The following is a 24230-nucleotide window of genomic DNA, read 5'->3' as shown; positions in this document are numbered from 1 at the left end:
GGGGAAGGGGGGGAGAGAAAGGGACGGGGAAGGGGGGGAGAGAGGGATGGCGAAGGGGAGAAATGGGGGTGAGAGGGGGAGGTGCAGCGGGAGAGACGGGAAGGGGTTGGGAGGGGGAAGGGGTTGGGAGGAGGGAAGGGGTTGGGAGGGGGAGGGGGAAGGGGAAGGGGTTGGGAGGAGGGAAGGGGTTGGGAGGAGGGAAGGGGTTGGGAGGAGGGAAGGGGTTGGGAGGAGGGAAGGGGTTGGGGTTGAGGGGAGGGAAGGGGTTGGGAGGGGGAGGGGTTGGGGGGAGGGGAAGGGGTTGAGGGGAGGGGTTGGGGGGAGGGGAAGGGGTTGAGGGAAGGGGTTGAGGGGAGGGGTTGAGGGGAGGGGGAAGGGGTTGAGGGGAGGGGGAAGGGGTTGAGGGAAGGGGGAAGGGGTTGAGGGGAGGGGGAAGGGGTTGGGGGTAGGGGGAAGGGGTTGGGGGAAGGGGTTGAGGGAAGGGGGAAGGGGTTGAGGGGATGGGAGGGGGAAGGGGTTGAGGGGATGGGAGGGGGAAGGGGTTGAGGGAAGGGGTTGGGGGAGGGGAGGGAGAAGGGGTTGGGAGGGAGAAGGGGTTGGGAGGGAGAAGGGGTTGGGAGGGAGAAGGGGTTGGGAGGGGAAAGGGGTTGGGAGGGGAAAGGGGTTGGGAGGGGAAAGGGGTTGGGAGGGGAAAGGGGTTGGGAGGGGAAAGGGGTTGGGAGGGGAAAGGGGTTGGGAGGGGAAAGGGGTTGGGAGGGGAAAAGGAAGGGGTTGGAGGGGGAAGGGGTTGGAGGGGGAAGGGGTTGGAGGGGAGGGGGAAGGGGTTGGAGGGGAGGGGGAAGGGGTTGGGGGGGAGGGGAAAGAAGAGGGGGTAAAGAGGAACGGGTGGGGAGAGAGGAAGGGAGGAATTGAGGGGAAAAGAGTGAATCAGGAAGAGGCAAAGGGAAGAATACACGAGAGAGGGGAAAGGGTGTGTGAGGAAGCGGGAGAGGGAGGGAGAAATTAGTGGGGAGACAGGTAGCCTGGGCAGAATGTTGGGAAGAAATTTTGGGGAAGAGGACTGAGAAAAGGAGATGGATGGAGGAACAGAGGAGGGGGAGGGGGATGGGGAGACTGGTGGCTGCCTTTTCATTCTGGAGTCCCAAACATGCCACCGGAATAAAAGATGGGCTGTGGTCCCACACATTGCAGCAGCAGAAACCAGAGGGTGACTTTGAAAAAAATGGTGACGTTAATGGCTGGCTGCTGACAGCGGATTGTCTCCTGACTTTAGAGAATCAATAAGATACCCTCTGGCGCTGATAAATTGGTTATCCCCCCCCCCCCCGTCAGAGGGCTCCTCCATCCCCAGTCACTGGTCACTAATCAGGTAAATCGGAGAACTGAGGGATTTGAGACCCTCAGAGATCAGAGGGAGGAAAGCCCCTCCCCCATGCTAACTTGCACTGTCACATTTGCAGCCGGTTTCCGCAGTGGCAGTCCCATGACTCGTGACGTCTGCCCGCCCAGGCGTTGGGAGGCCGCCGCGGTTTCGTGGGGCACCTGACACAACGGGCGTCCCGTGCACCTGACGGAAAGCCGAGTCAGTGTCAGGAAGCCGCCTACAATGAAGGCCTTGGATCTGAGCGGGTAAACGTTCCTGCTGCAAATCCGACTCTTCCATAATGCCTCGAGGGGACTTTCCACTCTCCGGTCTCCTCACCTCCAAAGCCGCCAGGCCATTGAAAAGTAAACCCGGGGTACTGGGAGGTGGAGGGGGCATCCTGTGAGGTGTTGGCAGGACAACCAGTGACGGGGGACGTTCTGTGTTGAACAGGGGTAGAGGAGGGAAGAGGCGAGGGCTCGGGAGGGAAGAGGCAAGGGCTGGTTTAGCACACTGGGCTAAATCGCAGCCTTTTAAAGACAACCAAGGAAGGCCAACAGCACGGTTCAATTCCCGTACCAGCCTCCCCGAACAGGCGCCGGAATGTGGCGACTAGGGGCTTTTCACAGAAACTTCATTGAAGCCTACTTGTGACAATATGCGATTTTCATTTCATTTCATCTGGAGCGAGTGAAAGAGTTGGAGCGCGAGGGGAAAGACCTTCTAATTGGTTTCAGGAATGGTTTAAAAGTATTCGATACTTGTCTAATCATTAATTGACTTGCACTTCTGTCTGAGAGCAATCAGCCTTTGAACCCGAGAGGCACAGCAGTTGGGTCCTCATGGCCTCGAATTAATAGGCTAAGAAGTTACAGCAGATTGATTTAAAAAAGCAGAACAATACCAGAATAGCATCATTAACCTCATAAAACACCTGAAGGGCTTATGGGAGTGATTATCAAACAACATTTGATGTTGCGTTTTCATAGTTCTATGACAACAAATCACATTTAGTAGTTTTGTTTATATGCTATGTTAATACTCGTCTCTGTTAAAGTTATAACACTTTTTCCCCCCCACTAATCTCATTCCAAATAAGGAAAATACAAGCCCACTGACATCAACAACTTGCATTTATATCTTTTATTCCTTCACGGGATCTGGGCGTTGCTTGGTAGGGCCAGCATTTATTGCCCATCCTGAATTGTCATGAGCTGCTGCCTTGAACCGCCGCATTCTGTGTCGTGTAGATACACCAGTGCCACTAGTGTCTTTATTCATTGGCAGGGTGTGGGTGCATCACAAGGCCTGCGATTGTTTCCCATTCCTGATTGCACTTGAGGACAGTTGAGAGCCAGCCCACATGTAGGCCAGACCTGGTCAGGGTGGCAGATTTCCTTCCCTACAGGGGCATGCTGGGTGTTTACGACAATCTGTCATAGTTCCATGTTCACCATTACCGAGACTGGCTGTGCATTACGTTTCAGATTTTTTTTTGTTAAATTGAGAGTACCCAATTAATTTTTTCCAGTTAAGGGGCAATTTAGCATGGCCAATCCACCTACCCTGCACATCTTTGGGTTGTGGGTGCGAAACCCACGCAGACTCGGGGAGAATGTGCAAACTCCACACGGACAGTGACCCAGAGCCGGGATCGAACCTGGGACCTCGGCGCTGTGAGGCAGCAGGCTAACCCACTGCCCACGTTTCAGATTTATGAATTAAATTCAAGTCATAGAACTCCCACAGTGCAGAAGGAGGCCATTCGGCCCATCGCGTCTGCACCGATTCTCTGAAAGAGCACCCACCCTCGGCTCCATCTCCCATCCTATCCCCCTAATCTAACCTGTACGCTTCTGGACACTTGAGGGGCAATTTAGCAATTTAGGAACAGCTTGAAGGAGGAGAGAGAATTAGAGGTTCAGGGAGGGAATTGCAGAGCTCAGGACCAGGCAGCGTTGGAAGAGTTGCATGGCTGGAGATTAGAAAGAGGGGAGGGGAGGGGCTAATCCTTGGAGTAACTTGAACACAGGGACGAGAATTTTAAATTAGCGGCCTTGCCAGACACGGAGCCAATATGGGCCAGCGAGCACAAGGACGAGGGGGGAGCAGAATATGGTGAGAGTTCGGATAAGGACGGCAGAATTTTGGGTGGGCTGAAGGATCCTGTGGATTGGACAAAAGTTCCTCCGAGCTGCTGTTTGCTGTGCGTGGGACATTACCTAGTACTTGTAAAACATGGTTGATGTGCAACATTCAGTGGCAAAGTATGGCAGCTCACAGAAGAAAGCACACACAAGGGACAGGAAGCCCTTTGCTAAAGGTGTAAGATTTGAGATGTGAGTGAGATTAATCACGGGAAGGCAACTGCTCATGACTGAACTTTCACGATTCTGGCAATGTGCACAATTTGGGGTTTTGGATTAACTATTATTAAAAGTGAGTCAACCGTTCTGCCACTGGCACAAGAGAGCTGTATTTAATAATGCAAACGTGGGTATTCGACACGTCGCGCCTGGCTTCAAGAAAACAAATGGAACAAGTACTCGTATACAAATTGATTGCTAAACTCATTTGATGCTTTAACTAGTTTACCTTGGTGCCCTGCTTCTCATACTTGACGCACTCCTGCACAGCATTTGCTCAGCTCTTTGGCCCTCCCCGTCCCTTTTACAGAATGCTCTTAAGTAAGAAAATAAGGATCAGAGATTAGTCATCAATTTATTCAAACCAATGATGAGCACGGTTTTGATTGTATGGGCAATTTTTCATTAAATCTTTCCCTGCGCAAACCGGTACAATGACCTGTCTTTGTGTCTGTCATGGAAGTCAATGACTTTGCAAACTCATTGTTTACCTTGGAGCAGGTTTATTTTTTCATTTCTTCTCATGGAATGTGAGCTTTGCCAGCAAGGCCAACATTTTTGCCCATGACACAGGAGAAAATATGTACACAGAGCATCAAAGTGACAAATATTTTTCATATAAAACTGCACAAGCAGGACACTGTATTGGAAATGAGTAAACCTACAGTCGTCTTTGTTCTTTCCCTCCCAAAATTTGTTTCAAGGGTTGCTATATTTTCCTCTCTTTGCATCTCCCTTTTCTCCTGACATCAGTTCTTTTGCCGGAATACAGATCCAGTGAACACCAGCGGGTTTATCCCTATTGCTGCCCGTTTGAGATGGGTTCAGCTACTGGGGTTTGAATCAGCAGCTTCCCTGCTTTCTGTACTCAGCGGTGCCACCTTTGAGTGGTGTGGGTGGTCAGCACGGTAGCACAGTGGTTAGCTCTGTTGCTTCACAGCTCCAGCAACCCAGGTTTGATTCCTGGCTTGGGTCACTGTGAGGAGTCTGCACGTTCTCCCCGTGTCTGCGTGGGTTTCCTCCGGGTGCTCCAGTTTCCTCCTACAAGTCCCGAAAGACATGCTTGTTAGGTGAATTGGACATTCTGGATTCTCCCTCCGTACATCCGAACAGGCGCTGGAATGTGGTGATTAGGGGATTTTCAGAGTAACTTCGGTGCAGTGTTAATGTAAACCTGCTTGTGACACTAATAAAGATTATTATTTGCCAAATACAATACTATCGTGCTTAGAATTCTGATATTAGCCCTGCTGAAGGTGGAAGTTCACCAATGTGGGGGGAGGGGGTGGGGAGGACTCCCTGTAAGGGAGGTGGTGGCGTAGTGGCATTGCCACTGGACTAGTAATCTAAACACCCAGGGTAATGGGGATGAGCGTTCAAATCCCACAACCGCAGATGGTGAAATTTGAATTCAATAAAAAACTTTGGAATTAGAAGTCCAATGATGACCATGAAACGATTGTCATGAAATCCCATCTGGTTCACTAATGTCCTTCAGGGAAAGAAATCTGCCATCCTTACCTGGTCTGGCCTACATGTGATTGCAGACCCACAGCAATCTGGTTGACTCTTAAAAATGCCACTCAGTTTGAGGGCAATTTGGGAGGGGCAACAAAGAGTGAATTTAAAAAATGACAACACATTTGTTTGGAATCACTAGCTTTCGGATAGCAGCTCCTTCATCAGGTGAGTCATCTGATGAAGGAGCAGCACTCCGAAAGCTAGTGATTCCGAACAAACTTGTTGGACTTTAACCTGGTGTTTTAAGCCTTCTTACTGTGCCCACCCCAGTCCAACACCGGCATCTCCACGTCATAAAAAAATTACACATAAGAATCTCGCAGCCACCTCACCAACGCTGTCAATCTTGTGGGGTGGGGGTAGAAAGGGAGGATTCCCTGTAAATTAAAATGTGCCATTTACATGTAAGAATCGTGTAAAGGGCAGCATGGTAGCACAGTGGTTAGCACTATTGCTTCATAGCTCCAGGATCCCGGGTTCGATTCCCGGCTCGGGTCACTGTCTGTGCGGGGTCTGCACGTTCTCCCCGTGTCTGCGTGGGTTTCCTCCGGGCGCTGTGGTTTCTTCCCACAGTCCAAAGGTGTGCAGGTTAGGTGGATTGGCCGTGCTAAATTGCCCCTTAGAGTCCAAAATAGGGTTATGGGGATAGTGTGGAGGTGTGGGCTTAAGCAGGGTGCTCTTTCCAAGGGCCGGTGCAGAGTCGATGGGCCAAATGGGTTCCTTCTGCACTGTAAATTCTATGATCTAATCTCCCAGCCATCTTCCTGAATCAGTGTTGGCTGGGAAGTGACAATGCTTTGGTGTATCAGTGAAAGATAAGGGAGGTCCATTGCACAGCAGGGAGAGAGAGAAAAGTACTGCAGACAGTATCAGGACTTTATGATTTCCTGTGATGCTCCTATCTTGCAGCCTATAAACTTTAATGGCACACACTGGTCTTTTAAGGCACCAAAAAGGGGGAGGGGAGAGATGATAAGTTAACTTCTTGTCAAACAATAACTGTGGTTCAGATGTCGCAATACAGTTTCAGGCTCATTTGGAAACTGCCTCCTGCAGCTTGCTGTAACTTTTGGTGGATTCGCACATTCCACTGACACCAGTTTTGAGACAACAGGGCACATTTACTATTTAACTTCGCCCTTTCCCTGGCGGTGGGGTTTGCGGTTAAAAAAAATATATATTTTTCGGGTTTTTTTAATATGAAAGCGCCGTGTATTTCTTTCTCTGATTTATTCATTCGCCATTAACTCCCGGCGACCGCTTTGTGTTTCCATTTCAGCTGTCGGCGTGGCACCGAGCAAATCCGGATGTTTCAGTGATATCAGTGGAGCAGCTTGTCCAAGCCGGCAGTCCCACAGCAGCAGCAGCCTCCAGGAGCCTCTCTGCACAGGGATGCACCAGGCGGCTGAAGAGTGCGACTTGGGGTGACCGAGGAGAGGGGCTTCCTGTCTTTTCTTTTTTTTGGGGGGGGTTGAGGGGACCAACATGGAAGAGGGTCTGAGCTCCCTGAAGCAGTTCGCCCTCCCTGTCAGCAAGCTGGCCTCTTGGGTAGCAGCAGGGGCGATGGTGTTTGGGGGGGTAGTGCCCTATATTCCTCAGTACAGGGACATCAAACGCACACAGAACGCCGAGGGCTTCTCCATCTACGTCTGTCTGGTGCTGCTTGTGGCCAACATACTGAGAATACTATTTTGGTGAGTCCTCTTTCATTACCTAACTTGAGCAAACTTCATTCTCCCTTCACCTTGTTTCAAACCCAAGTACTTTTCACACTGTCAGCTTGACCACTGTAGCAGTATTTTCGTGTCAATATGAAAAAAAAAATGCTCTGGATTGCACTTAGGTTCCACCTACCCAATAATGTTACCAATTGAAAAATAATTGTTTTTTTATTAAAAAAAAGCAAAGCTGACCAATCTGGAAGTGAGATGATCTGTATTTGACAATGCCTTGTGCAGGTGACCAGATTGTGACTGGCCCTGACTCGCTTTCGTTCAAGTGAGTTTTGGAGCAAACCCTTCCTGAACACACCCTTTGGTGCTGGTATATAGTCCCCTCGGTGTGGGCACATTGCTGTACATGAAGCTGCCACACTTGCCAGAAAAATCAGACTGCTGCTCGCCCAGAGTTCAGATTGTTTTGTAGTTTGTGAAATTCAGGAAGTAAAGCCAAGTTGCTGCCTGCATGCCAAAGCAATATGTTTTACAGCAATTTAGAACACGTGTTACTTGTGGAATTAGTATAGCGGGTTGTTGGTTGCAAGTCAGTGGGTCTGCAACCTTTGGGGGGGGGGGGTGGGTGGGTATGGAAGGATGGTGAAAAGCTGAAATATTGAATTAAATTTAGTGTTGACTTCACTCCCAGCCAAAATCCTCAATGAATCAATTTAGTTAGTTTACACTATTTGGTGTGCTATATGTGCCATGTGCAGAACAATTAATGAATTGCTTGATAGTGGGAGACCATTGGAAATACGCAGCCCCTTGAACAGGGTCCTTTGGCCATTAAATGCCAGCCCTAACTTTCAGCAGCAAGTTTAGTTGGTTTTAACGACACACATGCGCCAATTTCTCCATGGTCACAAGGAGGTTGATGGCGAACTAGCATTTTTGCAAGGTGAGCACAATGGTTAGCACTGTGGCTTCACAGCTCCAGGGTCCCAGGTTCGATTCCCTGCTGGGTCACTGTCCGTGTGTAGTCTGCACCTTCTCCCACAGTCCAAAGATGTGCAGGTTAGGTGGATTGGCCATGCTAAAGTGCCCTTCGTGTCCAAAAAGGTTAGGTGGGGTTATTGGGTTACGGGGATAGGGTGGAAGTGAGGGCTTAAGTGGGTCGGTGCAGACTTGATGGGCCGAATGGCCTCCTTCTGCACTGTATGCTCTATATTCTATGAGTGGCATGTCATCCAGCAATGTTCCATCACTCCCTTACCACATTTTCCTTTTTGTTTTGTAATAATTGTATGTGCCTTTAACTCGCCATCATTTTACCAATAGATTCTGGGCCCAGTAGGATTACTGTATGCTGCAGGTAGTATGGTGCCAGATTGAGAGGAGTGCACGTAATGTCGGATACATCACGGTGGCGGCACCTGACCATAGAACCGGATATATTTAACATTGGAGCAATTGCTGTAAATTGCAATCATATACTGTGGGAATGAACCATGATATGGAAAGGCAGAATGACCAGGTCAAGTTTAATTTGATTGAGTTGATATTGAAACAGTATAAATGTATAAATAGGCACTAAGGTACCCACATGATAGCGTGCAGTTCCACAAGCATATTTAATCACTGCCTGCGATCCACACGTAGCACGCAAGCTTGATGAATCGTAATAGTAACAAAAATCAGACTAAGCCTGTCTGTAAAAACGTTCATGACGGTACTTGCGATATCAATAGCCTGTGTTGATGAGGCCCTATTGTAGCACTTTCACTGATGTCCTGCCTAAAGTAAAACAGATCAATAATCAACAAGGGGGAGAGGGTGGGGAGGAGAGAGAGAGGGTGGGGGAGAGGGCGAGGAGGTAGGGAGAGAGGGGATGGGGAGGAGGGAGAGAGAGGGAATTGGGAGAACATAAGAACTAGGAGCAGGAGTAGGCCATCTGGCCCCTCGAGCCTGCTCCGCCATTCAATGAGATCATGGCTGATCTTTTGTGGACTCAGCTCCCCTTTCCGGCACGAACACCATACCCCTTAATCCCTTTATTCTTCCAAAAACTATCTGTCTTTATCTTATAAACATTTAATGAAGGAGCCTCTACTGCTTCACTGGGCAAGGAATTCCATAGAATTACAACCCTTTGGGTAAGAAGTTCCTCCTAAGCTCAGTCTTAAATCTACTTCCCCTTATTTTGAGGCTATGCCCCCTAGTTCTGCTTTCACCCGCCAGTGGAAACAACCTGCCCGCATCAATCCTATCTATTCCCTTCATAATTTTATATGTTCCTATAAGATCCCGCCTCATCCTTCTAAATTCCAACGAGTACAGTCCCAATCTACTCAACCTCTCCTCGTAATCCAACCCCTTCAACTCTGGGATTAACCTAGTGAATCTCCTCTGCACACCCTCCAGTGCCAGTACGTCCTTTCTCAAGTAAGGAGACCAAAACTGAACACAATACTCCAGGTGTGGCCTCACTAACACCTTATAAAATTGCAGCATAACCTCCCTAGTCTTAAACTCCATCCCTCTAGCAATGAAGGACAAAACTCCATTTGCCTACTTAATCACCTGTTGTACCTGTAACCCAACTTTTTGCGACTCATGCACTAGCACACCCAGGTCTTACTGCACGCAGCATGTTTTAATATTTTATCATTTAAATGATAATCCCTTTTGCTGTTATTCCTACCAAAATGGATAACCTCACAGTTGTCAACATTGTATTCCATCTGCCAGACCCTAGCCCATTCACTTAGCCTATCCAAATCCCTCTGCAGACTTCCAGTATCCTCTGCACTTTTTGCTTTACTACTCATCTTAGTGTCGTCTGCAAACTTGGACTCATTGCCCTTGGTCCCCAACTCCAAATCATCTATGTAAATTGTGAGCAATTGTGGGCCCAACACTGATCCCTGAGGGACACCACTAGCTACTGATTGCCAACCAGAGAAACACCCATTAATCCCCACTCTTTGCTTTCTATTAATTAACCAATCCTCTATCGATGCTACTACTTTACCCTTAACGCCATGCATCTTTATCTTACGCAGCAACCTTTTGTGCGGCACCTTGTCAAAGGCTTTCTGGAAATCCAGATATACCACATCCATTGGCTCCCCATTATCTACCGCACTGGTAATGTCCTCAAAGAATTCCACTAAATTATTTAGGCACGACCTGCCCTTTATGAACCCATGCTGCATCTGCCCAATGGGACAATTTCCATCCAGATGCCTCGCTATTTCTTCCTTGATGATAGATTCCAGCAACTTCCCTACTATCGAAGTTAAGCTCACTGGCCTATAATTACCAGCTTTCTGCCTACCTCCTTTTTTAAACAGTGGTGTCACGTTTGCTAATTTCCAATCCGCCGGGCGACCCCAGAGCCTAGTGAATTTAGGTAAATTATCACTCGTGCAATTGCAATTTCCCTAGCCATCTCTTTTAGCACTCTGGGATGTATTCCATCAGGGCCAGGAGACTTGTCTACCTTTAGCCCCATTAGCTTGCCATCACTACCTCCTTAGTGATAATAATCCTCTCGAGGTCCTCACCCGTGATAGCCTCATTTCTATCAGTCACTGGCATGTTATTTGTGTCTTCCACTGTGAAGACCGACCCAAAAAACCTGTTCAGTTCCTCAGCCATTTCCTCATCTCCTATTATTAAATCTCCCTTCTCATCGTCTAAAGGACCAATATTTACCTTAGCCACTCTTTTTTGTTTTATATATTTGTAGAAACTTTTACTATCTTTTTACATTCTGAGCAAGTTTACTCTCAATCTATCTTGCACTTCTTTATCGCTTTTTTAGTAGCTTTCTGTTGCCCCCTAAAGATTTCCCAATCCTCTAGTCTCCCACTAATCTTTGCCACTTGTATGGGAGGAGGGAGAGAGTGTGGGAATGGGAAGGAGGGAGAGAGGGAGGGAATGTGGAAGAGGGAGAGGGGGAGGGAATGGGGAGAGGGGGAGGGAATGGGGAGAGAGGGAGGGAATGGGGGAGAGGGAGGGAGGGAATGGGGGAGAGGGAGGGAGGGAATGGGGGAGGGGGGGAGAGGGAATGGGGGAGAGGGGGGGAGAGGGAGGGAGGGAGGGAATGGGGGAGGGGGGGGAGAGGGGGGGAGGGAGGGAATGGGGGGGAGAGGGAGGGAGGGAATGGGGAGGAGGGAGGGAGGGAATGGGGAGGAGGGAGGGAATGGGAAGGAGGGAGAGAGGGAGGGAATGGGGAGGACGGAGATATTGAGAGAATGGGAAGAATGGTGAGAAAGATAGGGAGAGAATGGGGAGGAGGGAGAGAGAGAGGTAATAGGGAGAGAGAAAGAATGGGGAGGACAGAGAGAGGGAATGGGGAGGACGGGGAGAGAGAGATCGGGAGAAAATAGGGAGGGAGAGAGAGTGAATGGGGAGAGGGAGAGAGAGTGAATGGGGAGAGGGATGGAATGGGGAGGAGGGGGAGAGAGAGAAGGGTGCAGAGAGAGCGGGCATGGGGAGGAGGGAGAGAGAGAAATCGGGGTGCAGGGAGAGAGATAATGGGGAGAGAGACAGAATGGGGAGGACGGAGAGAGAGATCGGGAGAAAATAGGGAGGGAGAGAGATAGTGAATGGGGAGAGGGAGAGAGTGAATGGGGAGAGGGAGAGAGTGAATGGGGAGAGGGAGAGAGTGAATGGGGAGAGGGAGAGAGAGTGAATGGGGAGAGGGAGTGAGTGAATGGGGAGAGGGAAAGAGAGTGAATGGGGAGAGGGAGACAAAGAGACTGGGGAGAAGGGAGACAGAGAGGGAATGGGGAGGAGGGGGAGAGAGAGAGAGAATGGGAAGGTAGGAGAGAGAGATTGGGGAGCAGGAAGAGAGAAAATGGGGAGGAGGCAGAGACATTGAGGCAGAGAGAGAGCATGAATGGGGTAGAGAGGGGAGAGGAGATAGAGAGTAAAGGGGTGGAGAGAGCAAGAGAAAGAAAGAGAACGGGGAGGGGAGAGGGAGAGAGAATGGGGAGGGGAGAGAGAAAGGGAATGGGGATGAGGGAGAGAGAAAGAGGGAATGGGGATGAGGGAGAGAGAAAGAGGGAATGGGGATGAGGGAGAGAGAAAGAGGGAATGGGGATGAGGGGGAGAGAAAGCGGGGATGAGGGGGAGAGAAAGAGGGAATGGGGAAGAGGGAGAGAGAAAGAGGGAATGGGGATGAGGGAGAGAGAAAGAGGGAATGGGGATGAGGGAGAGAGAAAGAGGGAATGGGGAAGAGGGAGAGAGAAAGAGGGAATGGGGAAGAGGGAGAGAGAAAGAGGGAATGGGGATGCGGGGGAGAGAAAGAGGGAATGGGGATAAGGAAAGAGAGAAAGAGGGAATGGGGATGAGGGAGAGAGAAAGGGAATGGAGGATGAGGGAGAGAGAAAGGGCATGGGGATGAGGGAGAGAGAAAGAGGGAATGGGGATGCGGGAGGGAGAAAGAGGGAATGGGGATGAGGGAGAGAGGGAGGGGATAGGGATGAGGGAGAGAGAAAGGAAATGAAAATTGTTTATTGTCACAAGTAGGCTTCAAATGAAGTTACTGTGAAGAGCCCCGAGTCGCCACATTCCGGCGCCTGTTTGGGGAGGCTGTTACGGGAATCGAACCATGCTGCTGGCCTGCCTTGGTCTGCTTTCAAAGCCAGCGATTTAGCCTGTGCTAAACAGCCGAATGGGGATGAGGGAGAGAGAAAGGGAATGGGGATAAGGAAGAGAGAAAGGGAATGGGGTTGAGGGAGAGAAAGAGGGAATGGGGATGAGGGAGAGAGAAAGAGGGGATGAGGGAGAGAGAAAGAGGGAATGGGGAAGAGGGAGAGAGAAAGAGGGAATGGGGAAGAGGGAGAGAGAAAGAGGGAATGGGGAAGAGGAAGAGAGAAAGAGGGAATGGGGATGCGGGAGAGAGAAAGGGAATGGGGATGAGGGATAGAGAAAGAGGGAATGGGGATGCGGGAGAGAGAAGGAGGGAATGGGGATGTGTGAGAGAGAAGGGGAATGGGGATGAGGGAGAGAGAAGGAGGAAATGGGGATGAAGGAGAGAGAAAGGGAATGGGGATGCAGGAGAGAGAAAGGGAATGGGGATGAGGGAGAGAGAAGGAGGGAATGGGGTTGAGGGAGAGAGAAAGAGGGAATGGGGATGAGGGAGAGAGAAAGAGGGAATGGGGATGAGGGAGAGAGAAAGAGGGAATGGGGATGAGGGGGAGAGAAAGCGGGGATGAGGGGGAGAGAAAGAGGGAATGGGGAAGAGGGAGAGAGAAAGAGGGAATGGGGATGAGGGAGAGAGAAAGAGGGAATGGGGATGAGGGAGAGAGAAAGAGGGAATGGGGAAGAGGGAGAGAGAAAGAGGGAATGGGGAAGAGGGAGAGAGAAAGAGGGAATGGGGATGCGGGGGAGAGAAAGAGGGAATGGGGATAAGGAAAGAGAGAAAGAGGGAATGGGGATGAGGGAGAGAGAAAGGGAATGGAGGATGAGGGAGAGAGAAAGGGCATGGGGATGAGGGAGAGAGAAAGAGGGAATGGGGATGCGGGAGGGAGAAAGAGGGAATGGGGATGAGGGAGAGAGGGAGGGGATAGGGATGAGGGAGAGAGAAAGGAAATGAAAATTGTTTATTGTCACAAGTAGGCTTCAAATGAAGTTACTGTGAAGAGCCCCGAGTCGCCACATTCCGGCGCCTGTTTGGGGAGGCTGTTACGGGAATCGAACCATGCTGCTGGCCTGCCTTGGTCTGCTTTCAAAGCCAGCGATTTAGCCTGTGCTAAACAGCCGAATGGGGATGAGGGAGAGAGAAAGGGAATGGGGATAAGGAAGAGAGAAAGGGAATGGGGTTGAGGGAGAGAAAGAGGGAATGGGGATGAGGGAGAGAGAAAGAGGGGATGAGGGAGAGAGAAAGAGGGAATGGGGAAGAGGGAGAGAGAAAGAGGGAATGGGGAAGAGGGAGAGAGAAAGAGGGAATGGGGAAGAGGAAGAGAGAAAGAGGGAATGGGGATGCGGGAGAGAGAAAGGGAATGGGGATGAGGGATAGAGAAAGAGGGAATGGGGATGCGGGAGAGAGAAGGAGGGAATGGGGATGTGTGAGAGAGAAGGGGAATGGGGATGAGGGAGAGAGAAGGAGGAAATGGGGATGAAGGAGAGAGAAAGGGAATGGGGATGCAGGAGAGAGAAAGGGAATGGGGATGAGGGAGAGAGAAGGAGGGAATGGGGTTGAGGGAGAGAGAAAGAGGGAATGGGGTTGAGGGAGAGAGAAAGAGGGAATGGGGATGAGGGAGAGAGAAAGAGGGAATGGGGATGAGGGAGAGAGAAAGAGGGAATGGGGATGAGGGAGAGAGAAAGAGGGAATGGGGATGAGGGAGAGAGAGAGTGGATGAGGGTGAGGGAGAGAGAGAGAATGGGGAGAAGGGTGAGAGAGAATGGGGAGGAGAGGGAAGGGGGAGGAGGGAGCGAAAGGAGGGGGAGGGAGAGGGAGGGAAAGGGAGGAGGGAGAGAGAGGGAATGGGGTGGACGGAGAGAAAGAGAATGGGGAGGAGGGACAGGGAGAGAATGGTGAGGAGGGTGAGATTGAGAGAATGGGGAGGAGGCACAGAGAATCGAGGAACGAGAGAGGGAATGGGTAGCGAGATTGTCAGAGAGAGAGCGTGAATGGGGTAGAGAGGAGGGGAGATAGAGAGTTAAAGGAGTGGAGACAGTGAGGTAAAGAAACACTGGGGGGGGAGAGCGAGAGAGAGAATAGAACATAGAACAATACAGCGCAGTACAGGCCCTTCGGCCCACGATGTTACACCGAAACAAAAGCCATCTAACCTACACTATGCCATTATCATCCATATGTTTATCCAATAAACTTTTAAATGCCCTCAATGTTGGCGAGTTCACTACTGTAGCAGGTAGGGCATTCCACGGCCTCACTACTCTTTGCGTAAAGAACCTACCTCTGACCTCTGTCCTATATCTATTACCCCTCAGTTTAAAGTTATGTCCCCTCGTGCCAGCCATTTCCATCCGCGGGAGAAGGCTCTCACTGTCCACCCTATCCAACCCCCTGATCATTTTTTTATGCCTCTATTAAGTCTCCTCTTAACCTTCTTCTCTCCAACGAAAACAACCTCAAGTCCATCAGCCTTTCCTCATAAGATTTTCCCTCCATACCAGGCAACATCCTGGTAAATCTCCTCTGCACCCGCTCCAAAGCCTCCACATCCTTCCTGTAATGCGGTGACCAGAACTGTACGCAATACTCCAAATGCGGCCGTACCAGAGTTCTGTACAGCTGCAACATGACCTCCCGACTCCGGAACTCAATCCCTCTACCAATAAAGGCCAACACTCCATAGGCCTTCTTCACAACCCTATCAACCTGGGTGGCAACTTTCAGGGATCTATGTACATGGACACCTAGATCCCTCTGCTCATCCACACTTTCAAGGACTTTACCATTAGCCAAATATTCTGCATTCCTGTTATTCCTTCCAAAGTGAATCACCTCACACTTCTCTACATTAAACTCCATTTGCCACCTCTCAGCCCAGCTCTGCAGCTTATCTATATCCCTCTGTAACCTGCTACATCCTTCCACACTGTCGACAACACCACCGACTTTAGTATCGTCTGCAAATTTACTCACCCACCCTTCTGCGCCTTCCTCAAGGTCATTGATAAAAATGACAAACAGCAACGGCCCCAGAACAGATCCTTGTGGTACTCCACTTGTGACTGTACTCCATTCTGAACATTTCCCATCAACCACCACCCTCTGTCTTCTTTCAGCTAGCCAATTTCTGATCCACATCTCTAAATCACCCTCAATCCCCAGCCTCCGTATTTTTTGCAATAGCCTACCGTGGGGAACCTTATCAAACGCTTTGCTGAAATCCATATACACCACATCAACTGCTCTACCCTCGTCTACCTGTTCAGTCACCTTCTCAAAGAACTCAATAAGGTTTGTGAGGCATGACCTACTCTTCACAAAGCCATGCTGACTATCCCTGATCATATTATTCCTATCTAGATGATTATAAATCTTGTCTCTTATAATCCCCTCCAAGACTTTACCCACTACAGACGTGAGGCTCACCGGTCTATAGTTGCCGGGGTTGTCTCTGCTCCCCTTTTTGAACAAAGGGACCACATTTGCTGTCCTCCAGTCCTCTGGCACTATTCCTGTAGCCAATGATGACATAAAAATCAAAGCCAAAGGTCCAGCAATCTCTTCCCTGGCCTCCCATAGAATCCTAGGATAAATCCCATCAGGTCCCGGGGACTTATCTATTTTCAGCCTGTCCAGAATTGCCAACACCTCTTCCCTATGTACCTCAATGCCATCTATTCTATTAGCCTGGGGCTCAGCATTCTCCTCCACAACATTATCTTTTTCCTGAGTGAATACTGACGAAAAATATTCATTTAGTATCTCGCCTATCTCTTCAGACTCCACACACAATTTCCCATCCCTGTCCTTGACTGGTCTTACTCTTTCCCTAGTCATTCGCTTATTCCTGACATACCTATAGAAAGCTTTTGGGTTTTCCTTGATCCTCCCTGCCAAATACTTCTCATGTCCCCTCCTTGCTCGTCTTAGCTCTCTCTTTAGATCCTTCCTCGCTACCTTGTAACTCTCCATCGCCCCAACCGAAACTTCACACCTCATCTTCACATAGGCCTCCTTCTTCCTCTTAACAAGAGATTCCACTTCCTTGGTAAACCACGGTTCCCTCGCTCGACGCCTTCCTCCCTGCCTGACCGGTACATACTTATCAAGAACACGCAGTAGCTGATCCTTGAACAAGCCCCACTTGTCCAGTGTGCCCAACACTTGCAGCCTACTTCTCCACCTTATCCCCCCCAAGTCACGTCTAATGGCATCATAATTGCCCTTCCCCCAGCTATAACTCTTGCCCTGCGGTGTATACTTATCCCTTTCCATCATTAACGTAAACGTCACCGAATTGTGGTCACTGTCCCCAAAGTGCTCTCCTACCTCCAAATCCAACACCTGGCCTGGTTCATTACCCAAAACCAAATCCAACGTGGCCTCGCCTCTTGTTGGCCTGTCAACATATTGTTTCAGGAAACCCTCCTGCACACACTGTACAAAAAACGACCCATCTATTGTACTCGAACTATATCTTTTCCAGTCAATATTTGGAAAGTTAAAGTCTCCCATAATAACTACCCTGTTACTTTCGCTCTTATCCAGAATCATCTTCGCCATCCTTTCCTCTACATCCCTAGAACTATTAGGAGGCCTATAAAAAACTCCCAACAGGGTGACCTCTCCTTTCCTGTTTCTAACTTCAGCCCATACTACCTCGGAAGAAGAGTCCCCATCTAACATCCTCTCCGCCACCGTAATACTGTTCTTGACTAGCAGCGCCACACCTCCCCCTCTTTTGCCTCCTTCTCTGAGCTTACTAAAACACCTAAACCCCGGAACCTGCAACACCCATTCCTGTCCCTGCTCTATCCATGTCTCCGAAATGGCCACAACATCGAAGTCCCAGGTACCAACCCATGCTGCCAGTTCCCCTACCTTGTTTCGTATACTCCTGGCATTGAAGTAGACACACTTCAAACCACCTACCTGAACACTGGCCCCCTCCTGCGACGTCAAATCTGTGCTCCTGACCTCTCTACTCTCATTCTCCCTTACCCTAAAACTACAATCCAGGTTCCCATGCCCCTGCTGCATTAGTTTAACCCCCCCCAAAGAGCACTAACAAATCTCCCCCCCAGGATATTTGTGCCCCTCAGGTTCAGATGTAGACCATCCTGTCTGTAGAGGTCCCACCTTCCCCAGAAAGAGCCCCAGTTATCCAGAAATCTGAATCCCTCCCGCCTGCACCATCCCTGTAGCCACGTGTTTAAATGCTCTCTCTCCCTATTCCTCATCTCACTATCACGTGGCACGGGCAACAACCCAGAGATAACAACTCTGTTTGTTCTCGTTCTGAGCTTCCATCCTAGCTCCCTGAAAGCCTGCCTGACATCCTTGTCCCCTTTCCTACCTATGTCGTTAGTGCCAATGTGGACCACGACTTGGGGCTGCTCCCCCTCCCCCCTAAGGACCCGGAAAACACGATCCGAGACATCACGTACCCTTGCACCTGGGAGGCAACATACCAAATGTGAGTCTCTCACGCTCCCACAAAATCTCCTATCTGTGCCCCTGACTTTCGAGTCCCCAATTACTAATGCTCTGCTCCTCTCCCCCCTTCCCTTCTGAGCAACAGGGACAGACTCCGTGCCAGAGGCCCGTACCCCATGGCTTACCCCTGGTAAGTCGTCTCCCCCACAAGTATCCAAAGCGGTATACTTGTTTCTCAGGGGAACGACCGCAGGGGATCCCTGCACTGACTGCTTTTTCCCAGTCCCTCTTACAGTTACCCACCTATCTCCAATCTTTGGTGTAACTAATTCCCTGAAGCTGCTATCTATGACCCCTTCTGCTTCCCGAATGATCCGAAGTTCTTCCAACTCCAGCTCCAGTTCCCTAACTCGGTCTTGGAGGAGCTGGAGATGGCAGCACTTCCTGCAGGTAAAATCAGCAGGGACACTAACTGCATCCCTCACCTCAAACATCCTGCAGGAGGAACATTGCACTCCCTTCCCTGCCATTCCTCTAACTTTCTACCAAGATCTGGCTAACAACTAAATTAAATTTTTTATAAAAAATAATAATAGTATAATAAAATATGGTACTTACCTCAGACCAATGGGTTTTATTATTAGGTTAGAGGAGGAGGGCGGGTGGGAGACACTACACGTGTAGTGTCTCGGGTTTCCTCTCCACCAGAATTTATTGGTGAGGGTCTTCCCAGACGTCCGCGGGTCGACTTCCTGTTCCCGCCTAAAACACTAATTTAAAAAAAAGAAAAATTCTCAGCTCCTGCTGAAATTGACTAACCAGCCAGCTCCACTCCCACCGAAATCGACTGGCCTGCCCCTGCAAAGACAAGTGCTTTTAAAGGACAGACTTACCTCCCAGCAGCCACTTCCGCACTGCTCCCGCTGAAACTGACTCACCAGCTGTTCTCACGCCGAAATCGACTGGCCTGCCCCTGCAAAGACAAGTGCTTTTAAAGGACAGACTTACCTCCCAGCAGCCACTTCCGCACTGGGGATGAGGGAGAGAGAAAGAGGGAATGGGGAAGAGGGAGAGAGAAAGAGGGACTGGGGATGAGGGAGAGAGAAAGGGAATGGGGATGAGGGATAGAGAAAGAGGGAATGGGGATAAGGAAAGAGAGAAAGAGGAAATGGGGATGAGGGAGAGAGAAAGGGAATGAGGATGAGGGAGAGAGAAAGGGGATGAGGGAATGGGGATGCGGGAGGGAGAAAGAGGGAATGGGGATGAGGGAGAGAGGGAGGGGATGGGGATGAGGGAGGGAGAGAGAAAAAATGGAGAGGAGGGAGAGAGAGAAAGAATGGGGAGGAGGGAGTGAGAGAAAGAATGGGGAGGGAGAGAAAGAATGGGGAGGAGGGAGAGAGAGAGAGAATGGGGAGGAGGGAGAGAGAAAGAATGGGGAGGAGGGAGAGAGAAAGAATGGGAAGGAAGGAGAGAGAGAAAGAATGGGGAGGAAGGAGCGAGAGAAAGCATGGGAAGGATGGAGAGAGAGAAAAAGAATCGGTTGGAAGGAAAGGGAGAAAGAAGGGGGAGGAGGGAGAGAGAGAAATAATGGGGAGGAGGGAGAGAGAGAGAGAATGGGGAGGAGGGTGAGAGAGAGGGAATGGGGATGAGGGAGAGAGAAAGGGAATGTGGATGAGGGAGAGCGAAAGAGGGAATGGGGATGCGGGAGAGAGAAAGGGAACGGGGATGAGGGAGAGAGAAAGAGGGAATGGGGATGAGGGAGAGAGAAAAAGGGAATGGGGATGAGGGAGAGAGAAAAAGGGAATTGGGATGAGGGAGAGAGAAAGAGGGAATGGGGATGCGGGAGAGAGAAAGGCAATGGGAATGAGCTAGAGAGAAAGGAAATGGGGATGAGGGAGAGAGAAAGAGGGAAAGGGGATGCGAGAGAGAGGAGGGAATGGGGATGAGGGAGAGAGAAAGAGGGAATGGGGATGAGGGAGAGAGTAAGGGAATGGGGATGAGGGAGAGAGAAAGAGCAAATGGGGATGAGGGAGAGAGAAAAAGGGAATTGGGATGAGGGAGAGAGAGAGGGAATGGGGATGCGGGAGAGAGAAAGGCAATGGGGATGAGGGAGAGAGAAAGTGGGGATGAGGGAGAGAGAGGGGGAATGGGGATGAGGGGGAGAGAGAGGAATGGGGATGAGAGAAAGGGAATGTGGATGAGGGAGAGCGAAAGAGGGAATGGGGATGCGGGAGAGAGAAAGGGAACGGGGATGAGGGAGAGAGAAAGAGGGAATGGGGATGAGGGAGAGAGAAAAAGGGAATGGGGATGAGGGAGAGAGAAAAAGGGAATTGGGATGAGGTAGAGAGAAAGAGGGAATGGGGATGCGGGAGAGAGAAAGGCAATGGGAATGAGCTAGAGAGAAAGGAAATGGGGATGAGGGAGAGAGAAAGAGGGAAAGGGGATGCGAGAGAGAGGAGGGAATGGGGATGAGGGAGAGAGAAAGAGGGAATGGGGATGAGGGAGAGAGTAAGGGAATGGGGATGAGGGAGAGAGAAAGAGCAAATGGGGATGAGGGAGAGAGAAAAAGGGAATTGGGATGAGGGAGAGAGAGAGGGAATGGGGATGCGGGAGAGAGAAAGGCAATGGGGATGAGGGAGAGAGAAAGTGGGGATGAGGGAGAGAGAGGGGGAATGGGGATGAGGGGGAGAGAGAGGAATGGGGATGAGGGGGAGAGAGAGGGAATGGGGATGAGGGAGAGAGAAAGAGGGAATGGATATGAGGGAGAGAGAAAGTGGGAATGGAGATGAGGGAGAGAGAAAAAGGGAATGGGGATGAGGGAGAGAGAAAGGGAATGTGGATGAGGGAGAGAGAAAGAGGGAATGGGATGAGGGAGAGTGAAAGAGGGAATGGGGATGCGGGAGAGAGAAAAAGGGAATGGGGATGAGGGATAGAGAAAGAGGGAATGGGGATGAGGGAGAGAGAAAGGGAATGGGGATGAGGGAGTGAGAAAGAGAATGGGGATGAGGGAGAGAGAAGGAGGGACTCGGGATGAAGGAAAGAGAAAGGGAGTGGGGATGCAGGAGAGAGAAAGGGAATGGTGATGAGGGAGAGAGAAGGAGGGAATGGGGTTGAGGGAGAGAGAAAGAGGGAAGGGATGAGGGAGAGAGAAAGAGGGAATGGGGATGAGGGAGAGAGAAAGGGAATCGGGATGAGGGAGAGAGAAAGAGGGAATGGGGATGAGGGAGAGAAAGAGTAAATGGGGATGAGGGAGAGAGAAAGAGTAAATGGGGATGAGGGAGAGAGAAAGGGAATGGAGATGAGCGAGAGTGAAAGAGGGAATGGGGATGAGAGAGATAGAAAGAGTGGTTGAGGGAGAGAGAGAATGGGGAGAAGGGTTAGAGAGAATGGGGAGGAGAGAGGGAATGGGGAGGAGGGAGGGAGCAAAAAAATGGGGAGGGAGAGGGAGGGAAAGGGGAGGAGGGAGAGAGAGGGAAAAAAAGAAAAAAAAAAAAAAAAAAAAAAAATCAACAAGGGATCTCCCTGTCTGCCTGAATTGAGTATTACTTCACACAGGGGGAACCTTGTAACAATGCTTTTTATGAGCAAAAATTTAAGAATCCGAAAAAGTTTAACAGGGTAGAAGTAGAGAAGCTGTTTCTAATTGTGGATTAACACAGGGTGATAAAATGTAAGATGGACACTAATGATCCAATTGGGAATTCAATATTGACCGAGAGAGTGGTTAGAATATGGCTCTCATTATCACAAGGGAGTAGGTGATTTTTTTTCTTTATTGCTTAATGGGATGTGGGCTTCCATAATGTAGTTGCCCTTCCTTAATTGCCCTTCAACTGAGTGACTTGCGAGGTCATTTCAGTGGGCAGTTTGGGAGTCTACCCCTTACTGTAGGGTTACATGTAGGCCAGACCAGGTAAGGACGGCAAATTTCCTTCCCTAAAGGACATTAGTGAACCAGGTGTGTTTTTACAACAATGGTTTCATGGTCATCATTAGATTTTTACATCCATAGCTTATTTTATTATAAATTTAGAGTATCCACTTCATTTTTTTTCCAATCTAGCATGGCCAACCCACCTACCCTGCACATCTTTGGATTGTGGGGGTGAGACCCATGCAGTCATGGGGAGAATGTGCAAACTCCACACGGACAGTGACCCTAGGACTTCAGTCCATAGCTTTTTTTAATTGCATTCAAATTCCACGATCTGGTGGGATTTGAACCCAGATTTTCAGCGCATTATTCTGGATTAGTGGTTCAATGAAAACACCACTACACTTTCCCCCTGAGTTGGGTAACATTTGAGAGAAGTTAGATAAACACAAGGGCAAACATGGGGCTAGAAAGAAAGAAGGAGGTTCATGTGGAGCATCATCACTGTTATGGACTTGTTTCAGCCCATAATATTGTACCATAATATCTACTTTTTCCGCGATGATGTGGTTAAAAATTGAATTTACGACTCACTCTTGCCTCTATCATGTTCTTTTAACTTGCGATGTAATCTTTTTGCATATTTGAATATATTCTTAAATATTTTCCTGAGGAAGTAGGACTAAACCCTCTTTGGTAATGGAGTGAACTGCTGAATGGGTTTTCGGGGAGATGGTGACTCCTAGCTGACATCTCGCTTGGAAGTGAGAGTAGATAGAGACGTAGAGTGCCCTATATCTAATTAACAGATAGTTTTGAATGAAATGCTTTCATCTTGTTCAACTTAAATTTAGGTCAAAACACATCAGCTTCCTTTCTAAATTTGTGTTAAAGGAATTGCTGAAAGTCAAAAGATAAGTTGATAAGGGCAGAAAGAGAGGAAATAAAGTACAAGAGATTCATTTCAAGAGAACTAGAATGGAAAGGTTGGGAGGTAGTGTTAAATTTATATCACGCTGTGGTTATGTGGATGACGTTTCCGGCCTACAAAAAGGGTATTAAAACAGTGGAGAAGGTGCACAAAAGGCTCGCTGGGATGTTACCAGATTTGTTAGAATCATAGACATGCATAGCGCAGATGTAGACCATTCAATCCATCACACCAGCGCTGACTCTTTGAAAGAGCTACCCAATAAGCTCCGATCCTCGACTCTTTCCTTGCGTCACTGTTTAAAGAAAACAGCAAAAAATGACTAAAGGGTTAACAAGGAAGGAAACATTAGATTATGCGACAAAGCTGGTTAGAAATATAACAAACAGATAGTAAGAGTTTCTATAGATATTTAAAAAAGAAAAGAGTTAACAGAGTGAGGGTTGGTTCTACAGAAAGTGAGGCTGGCAAATGGATAACGGAAAATAAGGAGATGACGGATGAATTGAACAGGTATTTTGCTTTGGTCTTCACTATAGAGATGAAAATAACTTCCCAGAAATGGCTGTAAATAAAAAAAATGGAAGGTGGGGGAGGAACCAGGGAAGTGGTACTGAGCAAATTGTTAGAGCTGCGGGCTGTCAGGTCCCCGGGTTCTGATGGATTTCATCCTAGGGGCTGAAAAGAAGTGGTGAGTGCGATAGTTGATGCATTGGTTTTAATTTTCCAAAATTCCCAAGATTCGGGGAAGGTTCCATTAGATTGGAAAATAGCGAAACAACTCCCAACTCCTTTATTCAAAAAGGGAGAGATATGGAAATCTGGGAAATACAGGCCAGTTAGCTTAACATCTATCATAAAGAAGATGCTCAAAGCTATTATTAAAGACCTTGTAGCAGGGCGCTTAGAAAAGATCAACGTAATCCGGCTGAGTCAGCATGGTTTTGTGAAAAGGGAATCCTGTTTAACCAATTTATTGGAGTTCTGGGAAGTAGCATGTGCTGTGGCTAAAGGGGACCCAGTGGATGTACTGTATTTAGATTTCCGGAAGGCATTGATAAGGAGCCACATCAAAGGTTACTGCAGAACATAAAAGCTCATGGTGGTATAGGGGGTAAGGTATATTGGCATGGATAGATGATTGGCTAGCTAATGGGAAACAGAGAGCAGACATAAATGGAGCATTTTCTGGTTGGCAGGGTGTAACAGGGATCAATACTAGGGCATTAACTTTTTATAATTTATCTAAAAGACTTGGATGAAAGGACCTAAGGTATGGTTGCTAAATTTGCCCATGACACATAGATCGACAGGGAAGTAAGTTGAGAAGAGGACATGAGGCTACTAAGGGATATACATGGGTTAAGTGAGTGGGCAAAGACCTGGCATATGGAGTATAATGTGGCAAATGTGAAATTGTCTATTTTA

The 24230-nt window shown here is 49.0% G+C and overlaps 1 protein-coding gene across 2 annotated transcripts in view; it reads left to right on the top strand.

Moving 5' to 3' along the window:
• The window catches only part of slc66a2 (solute carrier family 66 member 2), a 71258-nt gene that overhangs the window by 5070 nt on the left and 41958 nt on the right, over window positions 1–24230 (top strand). For both annotated transcript variants that reach the window (XM_072466990.1, XM_072466989.1), the window contains exon 2: window positions 6530–6944. In XM_072466990.1, the coding sequence (XP_072323091.1) occupies window positions 6736–6944 (209 nt within the window). In that variant the 5' untranslated portion in view covers window positions 6530–6735. The remainder of the gene's footprint in view (window positions 1–6529; window positions 6945–24230) is intronic.

The sequence above is a fragment of the Scyliorhinus torazame genome, chromosome 11, assembly GCF_047496885.1.
Source record: "Scyliorhinus torazame isolate Kashiwa2021f chromosome 11, sScyTor2.1, whole genome shotgun sequence".
In the NCBI taxonomy this organism is placed as follows: Eukaryota; Metazoa; Chordata; class Chondrichthyes; order Carcharhiniformes; family Scyliorhinidae; genus Scyliorhinus; species Scyliorhinus torazame.
This window is presented reverse-complemented; position numbering and strand designations above follow the sequence as displayed.